This window comes from Pecten maximus, chromosome 4, assembly GCF_902652985.1.
Source record: "Pecten maximus chromosome 4, xPecMax1.1, whole genome shotgun sequence".
Lineage (NCBI taxonomy): Eukaryota > Metazoa > Mollusca > Bivalvia > Pectinida > Pectinidae > Pecten > Pecten maximus.
Genome location: NC_047018.1, coordinates 49,781,371 through 49,809,065, shown reverse-complemented (window position 1 = coordinate 49,809,065; position 27,695 = coordinate 49,781,371). Strand labels below are relative to the sequence as shown.

Genomic DNA, 27,695 nt, shown 5'->3' with positions numbered 1-27,695 from the left:
CTTGGAACCATATATCCCCAAATGTCATTTCGCCATAAAAGCTATATCGTCCAATTATTTTATTCTTGAAGAATATATGCACAACTGTAAGATACAATGAATATTTTTTATGTTCCTGTCATGCTGTGACGTTAACTATAATTAACTATAATTGATACTGATGGACTGACAACGGAGATAACTGCTCCATAATGTTAGAAGAGGTGTGTAATGACCTCAAGACTCAACTGCCAAAATAATTTCATAAGTTTTGGAAAATGTTTCTTTTTCTGGATTGTTACTATTAATAAAGTTTTGTTGTCATAATAACAACTGCCAAAACACATAGTGAAAGTCAATTATAGAAAGTGAATCATATGAAATCGATATGGCAATTGAGTTTCTGCCCTTTAATAATAAGTTACAAGTTTGCCCGGGCTTCATCAGTTGAGAGGCAAAAAAATCAATTTATAAAAAAGAAACAATTTCAAGAATGAATTTCAAAAATCAAAAATTGATCTTAACAGAAAAACAGCCAATTAAAAATTGATCTAAAAAATGAATTAAAAAATCATTAAATACATTTAAAAATGATTTCAACAATTAAAAAAATCTTGAAAGGTTACACAAAATGTTTAAGCTACAGGTCAAAATTGATCTGGTTAGTAAAATTCAAAAATTTATTTTTCAAGAATGAATTCAACAAAATTAATCTGAAAATCAAATTCAAAAATTTATTAAAAAATACATTTAAAAAATTTAACTCAAAAATTTATTCAAAAGAATTAAAGATTTGGGACTTAATTCAACAATGACCTGAAAAATGGATCTAAAATTTATATAAGAAAAATCTAGTTTAAAAATTTTCATCTACAAGTCCAAAATTAATGTGAAAATTAAATTCAAAAAATCTTTAAAGGACAGATACATTATTGATGTAAAGGAGGAACTCAAAAACCTATTAAAGACTAAATAATGAAATACTGAAGTCAAGAATGAATTCAAAAATTCATATATGAAACATTTAGCTTAAAAACTTTTATCTACAAGTCAAAAAATAATGTGAAGATTGAATTCAAATATTCTTTAAAAAAAAAAATATTAAATTATTAAGTGAATTCAAAAATTTATTTCAAGAATAAATACATTGATATAAAGAGGTAACTCAAAAATATATCAAATACTTAATATTAAAATACTGATGTAAAGAATATTTGTTATTAATGTTTCAAGTATTCAAAAATTTATTTCAAAGAATCAAGAAAGTATTTAGACTTAATTCAACAATGACTTGAAGCTTGAATCTTTAAATTAGTATTTTGAAAAATAGAGTAAAACAATATTTAGACTTCATGTCAAAATTAATCTGAAAATTAAATTAAAAAATTTATTAAAAAATACATTTAAAAAATTTATTAAAAAATTTAATCAAAAACATTAAAGAATGACTTAATTCAACAATGACTACAAAAATGGATCTAAAACATTTTATCAGAAAAATCAAGTTTAAACAGTTGCATCTGCAAGTCAAAAATTAATATCAAATTCAAAAATTCATTAAAGGATAGATACATTATTGATGTAAAAAGGGAACTCAAAAAATTATTAAAGACTAAATATAGAAATACTAATGTCAAGAATTAATTCAAACATTCATATATGAAACATCTAGCTTAACAAAAATCATCTACAAGTCAAAAATAATGTGAAGATTGCATTCAAATATTCTTTAAAAAAATAAATATTAAATTATTTAAATGAATTCAAAAATTTATTGCAAAATTAAATACATTATTGATGTAAAGAGGAAACTCAAAAATATATCAAATACTTATTTTTTATTACTGTTTCAAGTATTCAAAAATTTATTTCAAAGAATCAAAAAAGTATTTATAGACTTAATTCAACAATGACCTGAAAAATTGAATCTTAGAATTAGTATTTTGAAAAATAAGTAACATATTTTAGACTTCATGTCAAAATTAATCTGAAAATTAAATTCAAAAAGTTATTAAAAATACATTTAAAAAATTTAACGCAAAAATTCATTAAAGGATAGAAACATTATTGATGTAAAGAGGGAACTCAAAAATATATCAAATACTTAATATAAAAATTCTGATGTAATTTTTTTTTTAATATTTTAAATATTCAAAAATTTATTTAAAAAAAAATCAAGACTTAATTCAACAACCTGAAAAAAATGGATCTAAAAATTTACATCAGAAAAATCTAGTTACAAGTCAAACATTAATGTGAAGAATCAAATAATATTTAGAGACTATAATGATTTAAGGAATGCATTCAAAAATTTATATTTGAATACTTGTATAGCTAATTGATCAGATGAATGAACTCATTAAAAAAGTTAAGCTTACCAGCTTACAAAAAATATTGTAGAATTTTCAATATCAAAATTATTTCAAATTATTTTGAATAATTAATTTTACATCGATCTGAAAATGAAATCTTTGGTTAATATTTGAAAAATTATATCAAAAAGCGAAAAGAATTGACCCAGGAATAAATTTAAAAATCTATTTTTTCTATAATGTATATCAAAAATTCAAAAACACATTTCAAAACATATTTTTGAACATATTTAAAGCATCAAATCAAAACAACATTTAATTGACCAATTAAACACATCACCGCTCCAGTCGCCATGGTCGTTTGCTCCTTTCTGGATCTGAAAAAGTATTAATCTAAAGAGTGTTATTCGGAAATATTTAATATAGTATCGTTTGACCAAATAATTGCTTAGTAAAATCAATATTAGATTCAAATCGATATTGTCGCACAAATATTTTTTCTTACCAATTCTGAAAAGTTTTGGTTTTATGATTTTATTTCATTCGATTTGCACAGATTTTTAAATATTGGTATTATATCAATTTAATTTTGGTTTCATATTTAATTTTTAGATTTTTTTTAATTTTTTTTAATTTTGAACTATCTTAACTTTATATCAGGTTTCATTTTTAATTCATTTTTATTGTTTGTTTTATTTGTGTTTTATATCTACTAAATTGTTTGATTGTTGTTCACTTAAAATTTAATTATTTTTTTAGACATTTTAAATCTAGTTAATTTCTTATTTCTATTTTTTTATACTCAACTTTCTGTATATTTTTTTTAAATTTTTATCGGTGTTATTTTATTTAAGTTTTCATACGAAGTTCACGGTTATATTTAACTTAAAGAAACGTGGAAAAATACATGACATAACCATGTTAATCAGCCGTAGTTCAATAAGCTGTTGGTCCTTAAAAAGAAAAGAAAAAAATACATCCGCCCTTCAATCCTACAACAGCAAAAAAAGACAGAAAAAAATCATTACCTAGACTGACCGGAAATACCTGACCGGATATCCGTCGGCCATATCTCCGTCGTGGTCCAATGGGCGGCTTGTCCTTCCGGGATCTGCAATGTATTGATCTAAGAAGCATTAGAATTTGAAATTATTGAAAGAAAGTGACGTTTTACTAAATCGTTTCGGTAAAATCGGCGATACTTTATATACACCGCCGCGATCAAATCTAAAGATACATTTGGACAGATTTGTATCACCAGGCCGCGTCACTGATGATACAAGGCACTATCACTTGTATCAAAAGATACTGTTTGTAGGGAAAGGGAAGCAAATGTACAGAAACATCATTCAAACTTGGTGCATTCATAACCACCCGTTAAGGTTTGAATGTAGCCTTGTAAGAACTTGAATCTGACAAATAAACTGCCCTTCAATCCTACAACAGCAAAAAAAGACAGAAAAAAATCATTACCTAGACTGACCGGAAATACCTGACCGGATATCCGTCGGCCATATCTCCGCTGTGGTCCATTGGGCGGCTGGTCCTTCCGGGATCTGCAATGTATTGATCTAAGAAGCATTAGAATTTGAAATTATTGAAAGAAAATGACGTTTTACTAAATCGTTTGGGTAAAATCGGCGATACTTTATATACACCGCCGCGATCAAATCTAAAGATACATTTGGACAGATTTGTATCACCAGGCCGCGTCACTGATGATACAAGGCACTATCACTTGTATCAAAAGATACTGTTTGTAGGGAAAGGGAAGTAAATGTACAGAAACATCATTCAAACTTGGTGCATTCATAACCACCCGTTAAGGTTTGAATGTAGCCTTGTAAGAACTTGAATCTGACAAATAATCGGCCCTTCAATCCTACAACAGCAAAAAAAAGACAGAAAAAAATCATTACCTAGACTGACCGGAAATACCTGACCGGATATCCGTCGGCCATATCTCCGTCGTGGTCCAATGGGCGGCTGGTCCTTCCGGGATCTGCAAGGTATTGATCTAAAAAGCATTAGAATTTGAAATTATTGAAAGAAAGTACCGTTTTACCAAATAGTTTCGGTAAAATCGGCGATACTTTATATACACCGCCGCGATGAAATCGAAAGATACATTTGGACAGATTTGTATCATCAGGCCGCGTCACTGATGATACAAGGCACTATCACTTGTATCAAAAGATACTGTTTGTAGGGAAAGGGAAGCAAATGTACAGAAACATCATTCAAACTTGGTGCATTCATAACCACCCGTTAAGGTTTGAATGTAGCCTTGTAAGAACTTGAATCTGACAAATAAACTGCCCTTCAATCCTACAACAGCAAAAAAAGACAGAAAAAAATCATTACCTAGACTGACCGGAAATACCTGACCGGATATCCGTCGGCCATATCTCCGTCGTGGTCCATTGGGCGGCTGGTCCTTCCGGGATCTGCAATGTATTGATCTAAGAAGCATTAGAATTTGAAATTATTGAAAGAAAGTACCGTTTTACCCAATTGTTTTGGTAAAATCGGCGATACTTTATATACACCGCCGCGATGAAATCGAAAGATACATTTGGACAGATTTGTATCACCAGGCCGCGTCACTGATGATACAAGGCACTATCACTTGTATCAAAAGATACTGTTTGTAGGGAAAGGGAAGCAAATGTACAGAAACGTCATTCAAACTTGGTGCATTCATAACCACCCGTTAAGGTTTGAATGTAGCCTTGTAAGAACTTGAATCTGACAAATAATCTGCCCTTCAATCCTACAACAGCAAAAAAAGACAGAAAAAAATCATTACCTAGACTGACCGGAAATACCTGACCGGATATCCGTCGGCCATATCTCCGTCGTGGTCCAATGGGCGGCTGGTCCTTCCGGGATCTGCAATGTATTGATCTAAGAAGCATTAGAATTTGAAATTATTGAAAGAAAGTACCGTTTTACCAAACAGTTTCGGTAAAATCGGCGATACTTTATATACACCGCTGCGATCAAATCGAAAGATACATTTGGACAGATTTGTATCACCAGGCCGCGTCACTGATGATACAAGGCACTATCACTTGTATCAAAAGATACTGTTTGTAGGGAAAGGGAAGCAAATGTACAGAAACATCATTCAAACTTGGTGCATTCATAACCACCCGTTAAGGTTTGAATGTAGCCTTGTAAGAACTTGAATCTGACAAATAATCTGCCCTTCAATCCTACAACAGCAAAAAAAGACAGAAAAAAATCATTACCTAGACTGACCGGAAATACCTGACCGGATATCCGTCGGCCATATCTCCGTCGTGGTCCAATGGGCGGCTTGTCCTTCCGGGATCTGCAATGTATTGATCTAAGAAGCATTAGAATTTGAAATTATTGAAAGAAAATGACGTTTTACTAAATCGTTTCGGTAAAATCGGCGATACTTTATATACACCGCCGCGATGAAATCGAAAGATACATTTGGACAGATTTGTATCACCAGGCCGCGTCACTGATGATACAAGGCACTATCACTTGTATCAAAAGATACTGTTTGTAGGGAAAGGGAAGCAAATGTACAGAAACGTCATTCAAACTTGGTGCATTCATAACCACCCGTTAAGGTTTGAATGTACTGTAGCCTTGTAAGAACTTGAATCTGACAAATAATCTGCCCTTCAATCCTACAACAGCAAAAAAAGACAGAAAAAAATCATTACCTAGACTGACCGGAAATACCTGACCGGATATCCGTCGGCCATATCTCCGTCGTGGTCCAATGGGCGGCTGGTCCTTCCGGGATCTGCAATGTATTGATCTAAGAAGCATTAGAATTTGAAATTATTGAAAGAAAGTACCGTTTTACCAAATAGTTTCGGTAAAATCGGCGATACTTTATATACACCGCCGCGATCAAATCGAAAGATAATTTTTTACAGATTTGTATCACCAGGCCGCGTCACTGATGACACAAGGCACTATCACTTGTATCAAAAGATACTGTTTGTAGGGAAAGGGAAGCAAATGTACAGAAACATCATTCAAACTTGGTGCATTCATAACCACCCGTTAAGGTTTGAATGTAGCCTTGTAAGAACTTGAATCTGACAAATAATCTGCCCTTCAATCCTACAACAGCAAAAAAAGACAGAAAAAAATCATTACCTAGACTGACCGGAAATACCTGACCGGATATCCGTCGGCCATATCTCCGTCGTGGTCCAATGGGCGGCTGGTCCTTCCGGGATCTGCAAGGTATTGATCTAAGAAGCATTAGAATTTGAAATTATTGAAAGAAAGTACCGTTTTACCAAATAGTTTCGGTAAAATCGGCGATACTTTATATACACCGCCGCGATGAAATCGAAAGATACATTTGGACAGATTTGTATCACCAGGCCGCGTCACTGATGATACAAGGCACTATCACTTGTATCAAAAGATACTGTTTGTAGGGAAAGGGAAGCAAATGTACAGAAACATCATTCAAACTTGGTGCATTCATAACCACCCGTTAAGGTTTGAATGTAGCCTTGTAAGAACTTGAATCTGACAAATAAACTGCCCTTCAATCCTACAACAGCAAAAAAAGACAGAAAAAAATCATTACCTAGACTGACCGGAAATACCTGACCGGATATCCGTCGGCCATATCTCCGCTGTGGTCCATTGGGCGGCTGGTCCTTCCGGGATCTGCAATGTATTGATCTAAGAAGCATTAGAATTTGAAATTATTGAAAGAAAGTACCGTTTTACCCAATTGTTTGGGTAAAATCGGCGATACTTTATATACACCGCCGCGATCAAATCGAAAGATACATTTGGACAGATTTGTATCACCAGGCCGCGTCACTGATGATACAAGGCACTATCACTTGTATCAAAAGATACTGTTTGTAGGGAAAGGGAAGCAAATGTACAGAAACATCATTCAAACTTGGTGCATTCATAACCACCCGTTAAGGTTTGAATGTAGCCTTGTAAGAACTTGAATCTGACAAATAATCTGCCCTTCAATCCTACAACAGCAAAAAAAAGACAGAAAAAAATCATTACCTAGACTGACCGGAAATACCTGACCGGATATCCGTCGGCCATATCTCCGTCGTGGTCCAATGGGCGGCTGGTCCTTCCGGGATCTGCAATGTATTGATCTAAGAAGCATTAGAATTTGAAATTATTGAAAGAAAGTACCGTTTTACCAAATAGTTTCGGTAAAATCGGCGATACTTTATATACACCGCCGCGATGAAATCGAAAGATACATTTGGACAGATTTGTATCACCAGGCCGCGTCACTGATGATACAAGGCACTATCACTTGTATCAAAAGATACTGTTTGTAGGGAAAGGGAAGCAAATGTACAGAAACATCATTCAAACTTGGTGCATTCATAACCACCCGTTAAGGTTTGAATGTAGCCTTGTAAGAACTTGAATCTGACAAATAATCTGCCCTTCAATCCTACAACAGCAAAAAAAGACAGAAAAAAATCATTACCTAGACTGACCGGAAATACCTGACCGGATATCCGTCGGCCATATCTCCGTCGTGGTCCAATGGGCGGCTGGTCCTTCCGGGATCTGCAATGTATTGATCTAAGAAGCATTAGAATTTGAAATTATTGAAAGAAAGTACCGTTTTACCAAATCGTTTCGGTAAAATCGGCGATACTTTATATACACCGCCGCGATGAAATCGAAAGATACATTTGGACAGATTTGTATCACCAGGCCGCGTCACTGATGATACAAGGCACTATCACTTGTATCAAAAGATACTGTTTGTAGGGAAAGGGAAGCAAATGTACAGAAACATCATTCAAACTTGGTGCATTCATAACCACCCGTTAAGGTTTGAATGTAGCCTTGTAAGAACTTGAATCTGACAAATAATCTGCCCTTCAATCCTACAACAGCAAAAAAAGACAGAAAAAAATCATTACCTAGACTGACCGGAAATACCTGACCGGATATCCGTCGGCCATATCTCCGTCGTGGTCCAATGGGCGGCTGGTCCTTCCGGGATCTGCAATGTATTGATCTAAGAAGCATTAGAATTTGAAATTATTGAAAGAAAGTACCGTTTTACCAAATAGTTTCGGTAAAATCGGCGATACTTTATATACACCGCCGCGATCAAATCGAAAGATACATTTGGACAGATTTGTATCACCAGGCCGCGTCACTGATGATACAAGGCACTATCACTTGTATCAAAAGATACTGTTTGTAGGGAAAGGGAAGCAAATGTACAGAAACGTCATTCAAACTTGGTGCATTCATAACCACCCGTTAAGGTTTGAATGTAGCCTTGTAAGAACTTGAATCTGACAAATAATCTGCCCTTCAATCCTACAACAGCAAAAAAAGACAGAAAAAAATCATTACCTAGACTGACCGGAAATACCTGACCGGATATCCGTCGGCCATATCTCCGTCGTGGTCCAATGGGCGGCTGGTCCTTCCGGGATCTGCAATGTATTGATCTAAGAAGCATTAGAATTTGAAATTATTGAAAGAAAGTACCGTTTTACCAAATCGTTTCGGTAAAATCGGCGATACTTTATATACACCGCCGCGATCAAATCGAAAGATACATTTGGACAGATTTGTATCACCAGGCCGCGTCACTGATGATACAAGGCACTATCACTTGTATCAAAAGATACTGTTTGTAGGGAAAGGGAAGCAAATGTACAGAAACATCATTCAAACTTGGTGCATTCATAACCACCCGTTAAGGTTTGAATGTAGCCTTGTAAGAACTTGAATCTGACAAATAATCTGCCCTTCAATCCTACAACAGCAAAAAAAGACAGAAAAAAATCATTACCTAGACTGACCGGAAATACCTGACCGGATATCCGTCGGCCATATCTCCGTCGTGGTCCAATGGGCGGCTGGTCCTTCCGGGATCTGCAAGGTATTGATCTAAGAAGCATTAGAATTTGAAATTATTGAAAGAAAGTACCGTTTTACCAAATAGTTTCGGTAAAATCGGCGATACAGTAATAAAACATTTCGAGTTCATTCGAGTTCTTAGTAAACAGGAACCCCCCCCCCCCCCCCCAGGTAATCAAATATTCAAGTTCTTTCTATACAAGATCCCCCCCCCCCCCCACACACACACACCAGTAAAGAAACATTAAAGTTCTTCTTACTATATAGGATCCTCCCCCCCCCCCCCCCCCGAGTAATAAAATATTATAGTTCTTACTATAGATGACTCCCCCCCCCTTCACACACACACACACGAGTAATAAAAACATTACAGTTCCTACTATATAGGATCCCCCCCCCCCCCGCCCCGAGTAATAAAACATTACAGTTCTCGCTATAGATGACCCCCCTCCACCACCAGTCATAAACCATTTAAGTTCTCAGTATACAAGACCACCCCCCAACCACCAGTAAAGAAACATGAAAGTTCTTACAATACAGGACGCCCCCCCCCTCCCACAAGTGATAAAACATTACAGTTCTTACTATAGATGACCCCCCCCCCCCCCCCCACTCACACCAGTAATAAAACATTAAAGTTCTTACTATATAGGACCCCCCCCCCCCCAAGGAGCAATAAAACATTTAAGTTCGTACGATATAGGACCCCCCCCCCCCCCCCCCCCCGTCATAAACCATTAAAATTCTAAGTATGCAAGACCCCCCTCCCACCGACCAGTAAAGAAACGTTTAAGTTCTTACTATACAGGACCCCTACCTCTCACGAGAAATAAAACATTAAAGTTCATACTAAACAGGACCCCCTCCCCCCCCCCCCCCCCCCCCCCCCACCAATATTAAAAAACATTAATGTTCATAATATACAGGACCCCAACCTCCCTCCACTAATCAAACGTTAAGTTCTTAGTTGACAGGACACCCCCCCCCCCTCCCTAATAGTAATGAAACATTCAAGTTCTTAGTAAACAGGAACCCAAACCCCCATTAATCAAACATTCAAGTTCTTTCTATACAGGACCCCCACCTCCTCCCGCCCGTAATAAAACAGTATAGTTCTTACTATAGATGACCCCCCCCCCCCCCCACCACTAAAGAAACATTCAAGATTTTACTATACAGGACCCCCCCCCCCCCCCCCTCCAACAAGTAATAAAACGCTACAGTTCTTTGTTTACAGGACCCCCAACTCCTCCCGCCAGTAATAAAACAGTATAGTTCTTACTATATAGGAAACCCCCCTCCCCAGGGGTAATAAAACATATAAGTTCTTACTATACAGGAACCCCTCCCCCACCAGTAAAGAAACATTCAAGTTCTTACTATGTAGGACCCCCCCCCCCCCCCCCTCCTCCCAGGAGTAATAAAACATATAGGTTCTTACTATATAGGATCCTCCCCCCCCCCCCCCCGAGTAATAAACCATTAGAGTTCTTACGATATAGGACCCCCCCCCCCCCCAGTCATAAACCATTAAAATTCTTAGTATGCAAGACCCACCTCCCACCGACCAGTAAAGAAACATTAAAGTTCTTATTATACAAGACCTCACCCCCCCCCCCCCCGCCTCACGAGTAATTAAACATTAAAGTTCATACTAAACAGGACCCCGACCCCCCCCCCCCCCCCCCCAACCAATATTAAAAAACATTAATGTTCATAATATACAGGACCCCAACCTCCCTCCACTAATAAAACGTTAAGTTCTTAGTTTAAAGCACCCCCCCCCCCTCCCCCCATCCCTAATAGTAATGAAACATTCAAGTTCTTAGTAAACAGGAACCCAACCCCCCCATTAATCAAACATTCAAGTTCTTTCTATACAGGACCCCCCCCCCACAAACCATCAGAGTTCTTAGTATGCAAGATCCCCCCTCCCACCCACCAGTAAAGAAACATTACAGTTCTTACTATACAGGAACCCCCCTCCAAACCAGTTATAAATCATTAAAGTTCTTAGTATACAGGAACCCACCCCCCACCCCTCAAGTAATACCACATTAATGTTCTTACTATACAGGACCCCAAACTCTTTCAAGTAATGAAACATTTAAGATCTAAGCATACAGGCCAGTCCCCCCCCCCCCCCCCCCCCAATCAGTAATAAAACATTCAAGTTCTTACTATACAGGACCCCCACCTCCCGCGAGAAATAAAACATCCAAGTTCTTACCATACAGGACCCCCCCCCCTTCCACAAGTAATAAAACGCTACAGTTCTTACTATAGATGACTCCAACCCCCCCCCTCCCCACCAGTCATAAATTATTAAAGTTCTTAGTATACAGGACTCCCCAAGAAGTAATAAAACATTAATGTTCTTACTATACAGGAACCCCCCTCTAAACCAGTCATAAATCATTAAAGTTTTTAGTATACAGGAACCCACACCCCCACCCACCCTCAAGTAATACCACATTAATGTTCTTACTATACAGGACCCCCACCTCCTGCGAGAAATAAAACATCCAATTTCTTACCATACAGGACCCCCCCCCCCCCCCCTTAAAATAATAAAACATTCAAGTTCTTTGTTTACAAGACACCCCCCTCCAGTAAAGAAACATTAAAGTTCTTACTATACAGGACCCCCCCCCCCCCCCCCCCCCCCCCCCCCCCGCTTCCACAAGTAATAAAACGCTACAGTTCTTACTATAGATGACCCCCCCCCCCCCCCCCCCCCAGTAATAAACAGTTCTTTGTTTACAGGACCTCCAACTCCTCCCGCCAGTAATAAAACAGTATAGTTCTTACTATATAGGAAACCCCCCCTCCCCAGGGGTAATAAAACATAAGTTCTTACTATATAGGACCCCCCATCCCCAGGAGTAATACAACATATAAGTTCTTACTATACAGGACCCCCCCCCCCCCACCAGTAAAGAAACATTCAAGTTCTTACTATATAGGAACCCCCCCCCCCCTCCCCAGGGGTAATAAAACATAAGTTCTTACTATATATGACCCCCCCTTCCCCAGGAGTAATAAAACATTTAAGTTCTTACTATACAGGACCCCCTCCCCCCACCAGTAAAGAAACATTCAAGTTCTTACTATATAGGAAACCCCCCCCCCCCTCCCAAGGGGTAATAAAACATAAGTTCTTACTATAGATGACCCCCCCCCCCCCCCCCCCCCAGTAATAAACAGTTCTTTGTTTACAGGACCTCCAACTCCTCCCGCCAGTAATAAAACAGTATAGTTCTTACTATATGGAAACCCCCCCTCCCCAGGGGTAATAAAACATAAGTTCTTACTATATAGGACCCCCCATCCCCAGGAGTAATACAACATATAAGTTCTTACTATACAGGACCCCCTCCCCCCACCAGTAAAGAAACATTCAAGTTCTTACTATATAGGAACCCCCCCCCCCTCCCCAGGGGTAATAAAACATAAGTTCTTACTATATATGACCCCCCCTTCCCCAGGAGTAATAAAACATTTAAGTTCTTACTATACAGGACCCCCTCCCCCCCACCAGTAAAGAAACATTCAAGTTCTTACTATATAGGAAACCCCCCCCCCCTCCCAAGGGGTAATAAAACATAGTTCTTACTATAGATGACCCCCCCCCCCCCCCCCCCCCCCAGTAATAAACAGTTCTTTGTTTACAGGACCTCCAACTCCTCCCGCCAGTAATAAAACAGTATAGTTCTTACTATATAGGAAACCCCCCCTCCCCAGGGGTAATAAAACATAAGTTCTTACTATATAGGACCCCCCATCCCCAGGAGTAATACAACATATAAGTTCTTACTATACAGGACCCCCTCCCCCCACCAGTAAAGAACATTCAAGTTCTTACTATATAGGAACCCCCCCCCCTCCCCAGGGGTAATAAAACATAAGTTCTTACTATATATGACCCCCCCCTTCCCAGGAGTAATAAAACATTTAAGTTCTTACTATACAGGACCCCCCCCCCCCACCAGTAAAGAAACATTCAAGTTCTTACTATATAGGAAACCCCCCCCCCTCCCAAGGGGTAATAAAACATAAGTTCTTACTATAGATGACCCCCCCCCCCCCCCCCCCCCCAGTAATAAACAGTTCTTTGTTTAACAGGACCTCCAACTCCTCCCGCCAGTAATAAAACAGTATAGTTCTTACTATATAGGAAACCCCCCCCTCCCCAGGGGTAATAAAACATAAGTTCTTACTATATAGGACCCCCCATCCCCAGGAGTAATACAACATATAAGTTCTTACTATACAGGACCCCCCCCCCCCCACCAGTAAAGAAACATTCAAGTTCTTACTATATAGGAACCCCCCCCCCCCCCCTCCCCAGGGGTAATAAAACATAAGTTCTTACTATATAGGACCCCCCCCCCTCTCCCCAGGAGTAATAAAATAGGTTCTTACAGTATAGGATCCTCCCCCCCCCCCCCCCCCGAGTAATAAACCATTACAGTTCTTGCTACAGATGACCCCCCCCCCCCCCACCAGTCATAAACCATTAAAGTTCTTAGTATGCAAGACCCCCCTCCCACTGACCAGTAATGAAACAATAAAGTTCTTACTATACAGGACCCCTACCTCTCACGAGAAATAAAACATTAAAGTTCTTACTATACAAGACCTCCCCCCCCCCCCCCCCCCCTCACGAGTAATTAAACATTAAAGTTCATACTAAACAGGACCCCCCCCAACCAATATATAAAAAACATTAATGTTCATAATATACAGGACCACAACCTCCCTCCACTAATAAAACATTAAGTTCTTAGTTGACAGCACCCCCCCCCCCCCCCCCCCAATCCCTAATAGTAATGAAACATTCAAGTTCTTAGTAAACAGGAACCCAACCCCCCATTAATTAACCATTAAAGTTCTTACTATACAGGACCCCCCCCCCCCCCCCAAGTAATAAAACGTTACAGTTCTTACTATAGATGACCCCCCCCCCCCCCCACACACACACACCAGTAATAGGAATCCCCCCTCCCCAGGGGTAATAAAACATCAGTTCTTACTATATAGGACCCCCCCATCCCCAGGAGTAATACAACATATAAGTTCTTACTATACAGGACCCCCTCCCCCCACCAGTAAAGAAACATTCAAGTTCTTACAATATAGGATCCTCCCCCCCCCCCCCCCCCCCCCCCCCGAGTAATAAAACATTACAGTTCTTAGTATACAGAACCCCCCCCCCCCCCCCCCCAAGTAATACCAAATTAATGTTCATAATATACAGGACCCCAGCCTCCTGCGAGAAATAAAACATCCAAGTTCTTACCATACAGGACCCCCCCCCCCCCCCTCCCTCCCTTATAGTAATTAAACATTCAAGTTCTTTGTTTACAAGACACCCCCCTCCCCACCAACCAGTAAAGAAACATTCAAGTTCTTACTATACAGGACCCCCCCCCCCCCCCTCCCTCCCTCCCTTATAGAAATAAAACATTCAAGTTCTTTGTTTACAAGACACCCCCCTCCAGTAAAAAAACATTTAAGTTCTTACTATACAGGACTCCACCCCCCTCCCACAAGTAATAAAACGTTACAGTTCTTACTATAGATGACCCACCCCCCCACTCACACCAGTAAAGAAACATTAAAGTTCTTACTATACAGGACAGGCCCCCCCCCCCCCCCCCCCCCCCCCCTTCTCACACCAGTAATAAAACATTGCAGTTCTTTGTTAACAGGACCCCCACCTCCTCCCGCCAGTAATAAAACAGTATAGTTCTTACTATATAGGACCCCCCCCCCCCCTCCACAGGGGTAATAAAACATAATTTCTTACTATACAGGACCCCCCCCCCCCCCCACCACTAAAGAAACATTCAAGTTCTTACTATACAGGACCCCCCCCCCCCCCCCACCACCACTAATGAAACATTCAAGTTCTTACTATACAGGACCCCCCCCCCCCCCCCCCCACCACTAAAGAAACATTCAAGTTCTTACTATACAGGACCCCCCCCCCCCCACCTCCCACAAGTAATAAAACGCTACAGTTCTTACTATAGATGACCCCCCGCCCCCCCCCCCCCCAGTAATAAAACATGACAGTTCTTTGTTTACAGGACCCCAACTCCTCCCGCCAGTAATAAAACAGTATAGTTCTTACTATATAGGAAACCCCCCCCCCTCCCCAGGGGTAATAAAACATAAGTTCTTACTATATAGGACCCCCCTCCCCTCCCCAGGAGTAATAAAACATAATTTCTTACTATACAGCCCCCCCCCCCCCCCCCCCACTCACACCAGTAATAAAACAGTATAGTTCTTACTATATAGGACCCCCCCCCCCCCTCCACACTGGTAATAAAACATAATTTCTTACTATATAGGACCCCCCCCACCCCCACCACTAAAGAAACATTAAAGTTCTTACTATACAGGACTCCCCCCACCCACCCACCAGTAAAGAAACATTAAAGTTCTTACTATACAGGACTCCCCCCACCCACCCACCAGTAAAAAAACATTAAAGTTCTTACTATACAGGACCCCCGCCCCCCCCCCCCCTCCCACAAGTAATAAAACGTTACAGTTCTTACTATAGATGACCCCCCCCCCCCCCGCCCCCCCAGTAATAAAACATTACAGTTCTTTGTTTACAGGACCCCCAACTCCTCCCGCCAGTAATAAAACAGTATAGTTCTTAGTATATAGGACCCCCCCCCCCCTCCCCAGGAGTAATAAAACATATAAGTTCTTACTATACAGGACCCCCTCCCCCCACCAGTAAAGAAACATTCAAGTTCTTACTATATAGGAACCCCCCCCCCCCCCCTCCCCAGGGGTAATAAAACATAAGTTCTTACTATATAGGACCCCCCCTTCCCCAGGAGTAATAAAACATTTAAGTTCTTACTATACAGGAACCCCCCCCCCCCTCCCCAGGGGTAATAAAACATTTAAGTTCTTACAATATAGGACCCCCCTCCCTCCCCAGGGGTAATAAAACATAAGTTCTTACTATATAGGACCCCCCCTTCCCCAGGAGTAATAAAACATTTAAGTTCTTACTATACAGGAACCCCCCCCCCCCCCTCCCCAGGGGTAATAAAACATTTAAGTTCTTACAATATAGGACCCCCCTCCCTCCCCAGGGGTAATAAAACATAAGTTCTTACTATATAGGACCCCCCTTCCCCAGGAGTAATAAAACATTTAAGTTCTTACTATACAGGAACCCCCCCCCCCCCTCCCCAGGGGTAATAAAACATAAGTTCTTACTATATAGGACCCCCCCTTCCCCAGGAGTAATAAAACATTTAAGTTCTTACTATACAGGAACCCCCCCCCCCCCCCCTCCCCAGGGGTAATAAAACATTTAAGTTCTTACAATATAGGACGCCCCCTCCCTCCCCAGGGGTAATAAAACATAAGTTCTTACTATATAGGACCCCCCTTCCCCAGGAGTAATAAAACATTTAAGTTCTTACTATACAGGAACCCCCCCCCCCCCCCCCCCTCCCCAGGGGTAATAAAACATAAGTTCTTACTATATAGGACCCCCCTTCCCCAGGAGTAATAAAACATTTAAGTTCTTACTATACAGGAATCCCCCCCCCCCCTCCCCAGGGGTAATAAAACATAAGTTCTTACTATATAGGATCCTCCCCCCCCCCCCCCCCGAGTAATAAACCATTACAGTTCTTGCTATAGATTATCCCCCCCCCCCCCCCCCACGAGGTAATAAAAACATTTAAGTTCTTACTATAAAGGATCCTACCCCCCCCCACTAGTAATAAAACATTGAAGTTCTTAGTATACAGAACCCCCTTCCTCCACCACCAGTAATAAAACATTCATAAAATGTTCTTAGTAAACAGGAGAACATGAAAACATGAGAAACGAGCAGCTGCCAATTTTAGTACTAACTATGTATCTCTATTTAACTTTTCGTTATAGATTTACACTAATATGATAAAATGTTTGACCCTGAAAATGAAAATATGTTGTTGAAAGAAATTCAAAATCTACAATGGCTTCTATTCAACAAAATACTCACATCCAGCACTGGATCAGACCACGTCTTCTGAACAGCAAGTCTCGTGCAAAAGTGACTCTAAACTTCAAAACGCTGAACAAATTTAAATCTTTTCTAATCCGGTTGACAGGCAACCAGTGAAAACACTGGTTACATAGGGACAGTTTGTAAACAACATTTTCACTGGTCAATATGGTCACGTTGGAATGAATTCATACGCAAACACGTGATATCGGTCCCTTGTGCCGCGCATTGTTACAACTGTGAAGACAATAGTTATCATAAAGTGCGCACAAAATGCGCCTTAATTGTCTGTTTATAATTTACATTTCCTGAAATTTGCTGATATGAATGATAGGAAACCATTCATAGAATGAGTATATGAGGGTTGGAAGACTGTAGCCTTGCGTCTGTGAAAAACCCAAATTATTTTCTCTCAACTTTTTTATGTTGTGTATTTGCACGTGCAGATCGTGCGCCTGAGATGGACTTGGCCTTTAAATTTGGCGCCACGTACACGAAGTGAGGTGTACAGGGAAAGATAGTACTGATGATGGGGGTATTATCCATCGATGTTAACGTTTTTTGAAGAAATGTGATTATATTTCATGGAATCAATCGATACTGTACGGCCTGTAATTCTAAACCTGTATTGGTATTAAACATCATGTTGAAATACATTTTAAAGTTTGTAAAGAAATTATATTAAAAGTCGATTACTGATTTTTTAGGTTTGAATATTTTACATAATTTTGTCAGTTGAATTGAAGTGCCTTTGTCGCTGTGAAAAATGTATTTGTGTGTGTGTTGTATGTGATTGTTTTTTTTCTTCTGTGTAATTGATCACTAGCAAATCAAAATCCATAACCAGCTGGGTACGTTTCATTTTGACATAATACATTCCTTAAACTCTTATGAAATTACATTCGAGTGGCACATTAACAATATACAATAATTTCAAAACACGAGATAATATATAGAGGATTACTCCCTGTGTCATAAAAAATGAAGTTTAGATATTTTTATAGATTTCTTATTTATTTATTTTTTCATTTTACATACTGACTCTTTATTATCAGTTTCGCGACTCTTCAATGTAAGAGCTGTGAAGTGAATAAATGACATATTTTTTCAGTGTTAAATAAAAAGATAGAAGCTGTCTATTTCAGTAATCGTGTATATTTCAATATGTCAGTTATACTAGTAACCAGCGGTGAAAGCGTTTTGTTTTGTTTTTTTGAAAAGTAAGGAAAGCATTTACTTCCACATATATTTGAATGTGTGATCAGTGCTAATCAATAAATAAAAACACATGTTTTGAGGGTCATTGAAGTCAAAGATGTTTCACCCTATACGCCCACTTCTCGGATGAATGCTATAGGTGAGCGATACAGGACCATTGGGCCTCTTGTTATAAATGCTTGACTACTCAGTTTTACCCATTATGGATTAAAATTTACCTGTAACTGGGACACTGAGAGAACTCTGTCTATAAAGTCGGCGAGACGAAACCTAACGGTAGATAGTCGGCGAGACAAAACCTAACGGTAGGTAGATTAATGTAGGCGATAAAACCAAAAACAAACTAAAGCCGACAGAACACTGACTAAAATTCGGCGAGACGAAACCTAGCGATAGGCGGAGTCACTTAGGTGGTAAACCTTTAACTAACACATTGTAACTCGGAATTTCACATACAACTCAATCCACATCCAGTTAGAAAAATTGTAGGAAATATAGATATGGATTTTTTCCAATTTCGTTTATAAAGATATGAGACAATATGTGTAATATATGCATTACAAAATCAAGTTTATTTTCTCTAGACAACACCATTCTTTTACAAGAAACTTTATTTATTAAAAACGTCTATAATCATTTTTGTTGGCCCTTATGGAAGCGCGCTAGGGGTCTTACTGTGTTCAAGTTTCAATTATTATGAACAATAATCGTGTAATATGAAGTCAATCTCAATTACATGTAGGTATGACATACATACATACATACATACATACATACATACATACATACATGCATGCATGCATGCATGCATGCATACATACATACATACATACATACATACATACATACATACATACATGCATGACGTTGTATGCGTGTAATAGAGTGATACCCACCGGTACGGTCAACATAAAAACTTATTATAGAAGTTCACTTGTATTCGTTTGTACCAGCATATCTTCAGAATATATATTATGCCTGTGCTGTTCATCTAAGTGTTTAGGATCTGCCTGATTTCAACGGGGGATGTGCGAGTTTCTGGTAGGGATACCCCCAACCACTCTCGCATCTATGGGGCGCCGTTTTACTATTTATTCCCATTTGGTGATATCACCTATTCAAATGAGTGATATCACCTATTCGAATAGGTGATACCACTTAAGAACTTTTTTTAAGTGATATCACTTATTCGAATAGGTGATATCACCTATTCGAATGAGTGATATCACCTATTCGAATAAGTGATATCACCTATTCGAATTTCACTTATTGAAACGAATAGGTTATATCACCAATTCGAATAGGTGATATCACTCATTCGAATAGGTGATATCACTTAATGAAACGAATAGGTGATATCACCAATTCGAATAGGTGATATCACTTATTTGAAAAATGAATTGGTGATATCACCTATTAGAATAGGTGATATCACTGATTGAATAGGTGATATCACCAAATGGGAATAAATAGTAAAACGGCGCCCCATAGTGATATCACTCATTCGAGTAGGTGATATCACTTATAAAATTTCATAAGTGATATCACCTATTCGAATAGGTGATATCACTTAAGAATTTTATAAGTGATATCACCTATTCGAATAGGTGATATCACTTAAGAATATTTTTAAGTGATATCACCTATTCCAATTGGTGATATCACTCATTCGAATAGGTGATATCACTAAAAATATTCGAATAAGTGATATCACCAATTCGTTTCATTAAGTGATATCACCTATTCGAATGGGTGATATCACTGATTGAATAGGTGATATCACTTATTTGAAAAATGAATTGGTGATATCACCTATTCGAATAGGTGATATCACTGATTGAATAGGTGATATCACCTATTCGAATAGGTGATATCACCAAATGGGAATAAATAGTAAAACGGCGCCCCATAGATATCACCTATTCGAATGAGTGATATCACCTATTCGTTTCATTAAGTGATATCACCTATTCGAATGGGTGATATCACTGATTGAATAGGTGATATCACTTATTTGAAAAATGAATTGGTGATATCACCTATTCGAATAGGTGATATCACTGATTGAATAGGTGATATCACCTATTCGAATAGGTGATATCACCAAATGGGAATAAATAGTAAAACGGCGCCCCATAGATATCACCTATTCGAATGAGTGATATCACCTATTCGTTTCATTAAGTGATATCACCTATTCGAATGAGTGATATCACCTATTCGTTTCATTAAGTGATATCACCTATTCGAATGAGTGATATCACCTATTCGTTTCATTAAGTGATATCACCTATTCGAATAAGTGATATCACCTATTCGTTTCATTAAGTGATATCACCTATTCGAATGAGTGATATCACCTATTCGTTTCATTAAGTGATATCACCTATTCGAATGAGTGATATCACCTATTCGTTTCATTAAGTGATATCACTGATTGAATGGGTGATATCACCAAATGGGAATAAATAGTAAAACGGCGCCCCATACGCATCTCCCTCACCGTTGGATCTCAGTATTCCATTTGAATAAAATATGTAGCTTTTAATATACTGTTACATGTATATCATTTTTATATGTAAACAATAGGACATTATTTGATATTAAGTATAGACTTTTATCATGCCATGCAGATTTATTTTCGAAGGCAATAAGATCCATGCTACACTGTATATGTACAGATTCTTAAATCGTTCTCCACTTTGTATTTTGTATAATTGTTGTTAACGTACACGTACATGTATATTACGATTGTTTATATAATATGTTAGTATAATAATGGGCAATATAGCACACAGTTAATAAAGGAATTGAAATTGAATAGAGGTAATACATTTATTTTCGGTATTTTGTCCATTCCGGATCAGTCTCAGGTTTCCAGAGATTTGTTCATGCATATTTCACAAAGGAAATAATAAAATTTTTTATCTCTGCTTTTCAGACCTGACAATTCTAAACAAAGAAGACTTAGGGTCTGGTGCCAGTGGTGGACAGTCTACCCAGAGCTTTAATTAACTTTATGTTGAATCATATTTTCCGGGACCACACTCGTTAGATTTTAACTACAGTCTTCATTTATTTATCTATCTATCTATTTATTTATATAATTGGAGCATCTAAAGGCCTATATTTATTTATGTATCAGAATGTGTAGTGCGATGACTTGTCATGATCACTGTCGCAGTAATTATTTAAATATGAAAAATCAAGGGGAGGTAATTGACCCCCAGATCTCGCGCAGTCTCGTCCTCGAGGAAACAAAATGGCGGCGGCTCTGTGTAGAACGTTTGTAGGTCTTACAAGAAGGGCTGTGCTCCCTTATCAAGCGAGGGCGTATGGCAGTAAAGCCGACGGAGGAAGAGACATTGGTATAAGCGGCATGCATTCTATATTCCCCCCAGAAGAAAGTCACGAAGGGAAAATTGGTATGTTAATAAAGCTCTCGCTGAGAGCAGCTTCGGCATGGAGTGTGTCACGTTCCTATGGTTTGTCCTAGCCGGTACATGTACCCTACCGCATGTATGCTATCAATAGTAGTAGATGGTTCGTAAAAAATATGATCTATTTGAATGATGAATTAAAAAAATTATAGTTATTGATCGTTTCTTCATAAGCATGCCTAAAATAGATCGATATGTACGTGCCAAACCTTCAAGTAGAGGACATTGTTCAAGGTTATTTTTAAGATCGATCAATTAAATGGGAATCAATCGCCTCGTTTGTCACCCCAACCTTCTCATAATTCCAACTGGCTTGTTTTGTACCTTGTGTGTTAAAAACAGATTCTCTTTCAGACCCGTCGCTATTTTTATCCACCAAAATCAAGATGGTTGTGCATATATATCGCCATGATAGTGACGATACGTATCGCGATAGGCCCTACAAAAAAGAAAGGATCATGACTTGAAAGTGAAAGTTCACAACCAGTTTTAGGTGTGCAGCTATTTGAAGTCATAAGACGCTGAATATCAGATCACGGAACGACCATTCATAGAGATATATAGCGACATGTACTGTGGTTCGATCCTTTCTTTTCATTGTTGAAATATCAAAACCTGGCTATGATTGTGAGGACACATGAGGGTGATCATGAGGGTACATTTGTAATATTGGAAGCTAATTGGAGTAATGAAAAATACCCTGCCCGTACGCTTACCAGTGACCTTTCGCTCTCAAGGCAAACATTCTACCACTTATAAACGAAAGGGGAATTCCCGATAGTCTGCGCTAGTAAGGTGACCTCATATTCTCTACTTCTACACTACAGCCTCTTTTACAAGCCTTTCTCCCACAAAGACAACCACAACCCACGTTCTTCATCTCCAAGGAAGACTCTCAATCTCCTTTATAGATTTCACTTAGAGTGGTCAAAGGCGCCAAATCTGTATTAGGAAGGAGTAGAGAAAAATACCCTGCCTGTGCCGGGTTTTGAACTAGCGATCTTTCGCTCTCAAGGCAAACATCCTACCTCTAGATTAAGGGAAATTACCGCTAGTGTGAGCTGGTAAAGTGACCTTGTATATATATACTCTCTACTTTTTACGCTTTTAACAAAAGGAAGTCAATGATGCATGAACCAAGGGGCCGCGGTGGCCGAGTGGTTAAGGTGTCCCAACACTAGCCTTCCACCTCTGGGTTGCGAGTTCGAAACCTACGTGGGGCAGTTGCCAGGTACTGACTGTAGGCCGGTGGTTTTTCTTTGGGTACTCCGGCTTTCCTCCACCTCCAAACCCAGCACGTCCTTAAATGACACTGGCTGTTAGTAGGACGTTAAACAAAAACAAACCAAAAAAGAGTCATAAACCAAGTTTCTACCAAAAAGACAAAGATGCAGTAGACATCATAAAACAGATCTGTTTCACAGTCCTGTCTGAGAAAAATATGGAGAACATCTGAACATACAGGTACATGACAAACATCACCGATACCTCTTGTCAATGTATTCTCGGAAAGTGACTTGCCATCCATATAATTATTTAATTACGTCCTATTGGTTGAGAATCGATCAAGGGCTACTGGAGTTTGTACTTCATGTTATACCAATTATATTTTCCTCATACTGAGAAGACATGACTAGCCTCTTAAGTAATTGTGTGTACATACAAAATTAAAATATTTCAGTTATGCATCAGGAAAGCATTTGCCTGACCAGGATGACATGGAAAAAAATGTCTTGTTCTGAGCGTTACCCTAGCTGTAAATGAACCAAACAAATCAAAACCAACACATTTATGTCACAGGTTTTTGCTTTGTTGTCTGGATATATATATATGAATACTGCTGGTATGCATACAAAATTATTCAACAATATTAATGAAATATATGTCCACTACCCAGTCTCTGGTCCGGTGGCTGAAATGTCACTGTTGATATGATGTGGATGAAAAATTATTACATTCTGTTGAAATGATCAAATTTGGATTTTATTTCGTGGACTTAAAATGAAATATTAAGAAATTTTAGCATAATTTATTTTACCCTCAATATCAGTATATTATACATCTGACATCGATATTAATGTTAGAGGCGCTGTGATCTAGTGATATGGTGCAGAAGTTTGAGTCCTGGCATGGGCACTGTGTTGTAACTTAGAACAAGATCTTTTATTCCGCTGAGTTCCAGTCGACCCAGCTGTAAATAAGTAGCTGGACAGTGCAATAAATGTTGTGTGTATAAGATGTTAGCGTCTAAATGGCAAATCCAGCTGTATGTATGCTCCCCAGGGAGTTTAAAAATTCAAAACTCTCACTGTATCAAACTTTTTGCTTGGTCCCGAATTTCCTCACTATATAACGCGACTAATGAACCTATGTATGATTCAAATTTTTATAAATCAAAGTTTTCGATTTATCAAACGTTTTTCATGGCCCGTTAGCTATGATATTATAGGTAATTGACATCTCATGATTCGAACAAAAAATTACCTGTACTGACCACTGGACAGGTGTTTGTCGTGACCCCTGCGGCAAGATTTCACACCTCTCCCACAAATGCCCTGACTGACAATATGGATAACGATAGCGTGTGTTGTCACTCCCAATCATGGGGTTAATAAATAATCAGACCCAATTGATAGATAAATGGTTGTTTAGAAGCCATGGCATTTAATCACTCCGATATACCATACCGGTGGTAATGTATAATTTATTAATCCTAGTGCCATAGAATGAATGCACATAAAAATAAAATTGATGAAATTTTTTTTTCAATTTCTGAAGGCAGTTTGTCGGCATAGAAATTATAGCTGTAAGCTGGGTCTCATATTCTATCTAAACTCATTTGAGCCAAATCTGTTCCATAAACAATACCTTAAAAGGTACTATTAAAATATGTTTGAACTGGAAACAACGATTTTCAGTAGACACCTCATATATGTGTTTTATCCCCCATGCCCTCGCAGACATCTTTTTCTGGATTTCAGATTTAAAAGAGGGTATTGATTGTTTTTCTAATGGAGGCATTTTTCATGATTGTGGAATTATTACCTTTTCTTACTGCTTACGTCATTGATTTCATCATTTATGCCATGACGCTCATTAACAGGATTGACGTCATACTAACTAATGTGTGTTTTTTACAGAAACACCCGATTCCCTGATGCCCAGTAATCTTGGACACATGCTTGGTGAGGAGAGAGATGAAATTTTAACAGAGCTGGCTGGTGCAAAGGCAAGTTGATCTACTCATTATGGGAATGACCCATTACATAATGAGTACTTAAGTATAATTAAGTCTACCTCCATGGAATGAATACTCTCTGCTTTTATGGCTTGAGCTTGATTTTGGCAATATTCATAATTCAGCAATTATAGTGATATATATTTGAGGTAAAAATATCAATATTGCTGCCGAACATTCATTCTTTATTCTATGATTTCATTATAGGGGCTATTTCAGAATTAAATTTGGGGGAGGGGACGGGGATGGGAGGTTCAAGACCCCGACGAAATTCCATTGGGTCTATAGTCGTAGTTAACATCCACATAAAATATTGAGACTTCTGTATGAAGAAAAAACAAGATAGGTACTAAGAACATAATTATATATTTTTTACTAAATGAAGATTGATGTAAACCATGGTATATTTATTAATTTCTAGACATGTACATTGACATTTTGTTATTAAACGCCGATCCAGTTGAATTGGTTTAAGATTCAGAACATGTCCAGTTTCACAATCATTCTTGAAACAAACAAAATTCCTATGAAGTTTATTCAGCATTAAGTTTGCAGAAGTACCACCAGAAGATTTTCAACTTCTTTCATGAAACTTCCGTTGTGTTTTAGAAAGTCTCTTTTGTCCCTAACTGTCAATGGAAGAGCAAAACAGTATCATGTATATGTCTTTCAATCTAGGATCACTTTGACTTTGATGGAGTCCGTGTGAATGAACGTGAAGGCACCAGAGACGCCCCAATCATTGTTAGATCCGAGAGTGACAACAGAATCGTCGGATGTCTTTGTAAGTATTACAATCACACACAGGTATCTAGGGCCATGACATTCACTCAATTTTAGTTACCATGCTCTCAATTCGGTCTTTTACGAATTTTGCCAGATATATTGTAAACATACTTTTGGTGCATTCAAATTTTTGTACAAAGCCAAATTTAAGCATATTAATCCAATGATAAAATGCCTGATGTACAAAATAATTGAAATAAAAATGTAATTAGCACAATCATAATTCATGCAAAAAGAATAAAATTAAAATAACCGCTAAAATAAGTACATTTACAGGGGTACACATTTTAAATGTATTGACTTTCTGGTAAATTGACAATAAATCATACCTTCATTACAGGTATGTTGGCGATCTTTATCATTTCTCTCCGCCATTTTGCTGGTTTATTGCAAATAAAAACTGTAACAAACTAATTTCTGAGACTCCTTGCCTGTGATTCCGTTGTTAAGATTTCATACAATGATAAATTAATACTTTCTAAGTCTATTTTCCTGGTAGGCTAAACAAATTAACTTTTAGTAATATCAGTCCCCTTTGAGACATTCTAATTAAGTCTGTATACAACATTTTATGCATACATACTTAATTCATCTCTCCTCCTAAAGTAAAGGGACCTCTGCCATGCATTTTCCAGTTACTCTGTCCCAAACATCTCTCAGAGCTTCAGTTAGTAAATGTCAAATGTGTTTTTTCCCTTTCAATCCAATCGAAGTCCTAAACTCAACATCTTAAGTTCCCATCAGTTCATTTACAAGCTCAGTATTTCTTGGATAAATCAGCTGTATTTTACAGTTTTACATTTATTTTGGCATATATATTATTATTAATTTTTAATTTCAGTTGAAGGTATAATTAACAGTTGAACCTGTGTATAAAGGACACCAAAGGGACAAGGCAAAAGTGTCCTTTATAGAGAGGTGTCCTTTATATAGAGGTTCAACCAGTTATGTCCCTTATAAACGAAGAAACAAACCAAGTCTGATTACAGTACACTATATATCTCCTGATTATTATATTTAATCTCTAAAACAAATATTATTCATTTAAGATAATATGCTTAATTAATTTTCAATAATTCATCTGACATATTTGTGAGTACCATCCTCGTTGTTGTTGCAGGTGATGACGAACAAGTTCACATTAACTACATGGTGTTAACTTCTGGAGCACCAAAGAGGTGTATGTGTGGATTTTGGTATAAACTTGTAGAAGCGTAGTGTCTATGGAGTTTCGATAGATTTTACCTCAAAGTTTTGCTGTTAATCATCAAACTAGCTAACAGACCTGCACGCCAATTGGACTACCAGTTGTTGGATGTCATTCTTTGTGATGACAAGTGATGGCTCGGGTGTTTGACTTCATAACTAATTAGAGCTTGATAAATATTGTGCAGCTGAAGTAAAGTGTTAGCAAATACATGTGGAAGTGTGACTGAATTCAAAATATTAAAATTTTGTTCTAAGTTAAATTGTTGCTATCTTGTTTTTAGCTCACCGGTTATGAGTAATCGTGAGCTAATGCTGTACCCCCGGCGTCGGCGTTCCACCCCACTTGTAAGTCCAAAAGTATACACCTCACAACCTTCTAATTTGGTTTATACATTCATGAGAGGTCTAGGAGTGATGCTACTGCAAAATCATGCAGAAAAAATGTGGTTTTTTTTTCGCATTTTACCATTTTGTGGACTTAACTTTTTTGGCACCAAAAACCACTTTAAAGATTTTGGGGTAAGTTTTTGGAAAGCTTGTAAGTCCACACCCTTCTAATTTGGTTTATACATCCACTAGACGTCAAGGAG

The 27,695-nt window shown here is 38.1% G+C and overlaps 1 protein-coding gene across 1 annotated transcript; it reads left to right on the top strand.

Moving 5' to 3' along the window:
- The first annotated feature begins 21,658 nt into the window (after positions 1–21,658).
- On the top strand, positions 21,659–27,360 carry LOC117326353 (cytochrome c oxidase subunit 5B, mitochondrial-like). Its single transcript, XM_033883062.1, has 4 exons — positions 21,659–21,857; positions 25,013–25,101; positions 25,789–25,894; positions 27,017–27,360. Exons 1-4 carry the CDS (start codon positions 21,695–21,697, stop codon positions 27,112–27,114), a joined length of 456 nt encoding a protein of 151 aa, XP_033738953.1. The 5' UTR covers positions 21,659–21,694; the 3' UTR covers positions 27,115–27,360.
- The last annotated feature ends 335 nt before the right edge of the window (positions 27,361–27,695 follow it).

Bases quoted from the DNA above. Each gene is read 5' to 3' on its own strand.
- LOC117326353 (XM_033883062.1), top strand. From the start codon at position 21,695: ATGGCGGCGGCTCTGTGTAGAACGTTTGTAGGTCTTACAAGAAGGGCT. The intron at 25,102-25,788 runs GCAAGTTGATCT...CTTTCAATCTAG, and splicing joins CAGAGCTGGCTGGTGCAAAG to GATCACTTTGACTTTGATGG. The intron at 25,895-27,016 runs GTAAGTATTACA...TTGTTGTTGCAG, and splicing joins CAGAATCGTCGGATGTCTTT to GTGATGACGAACAAGTTCAC.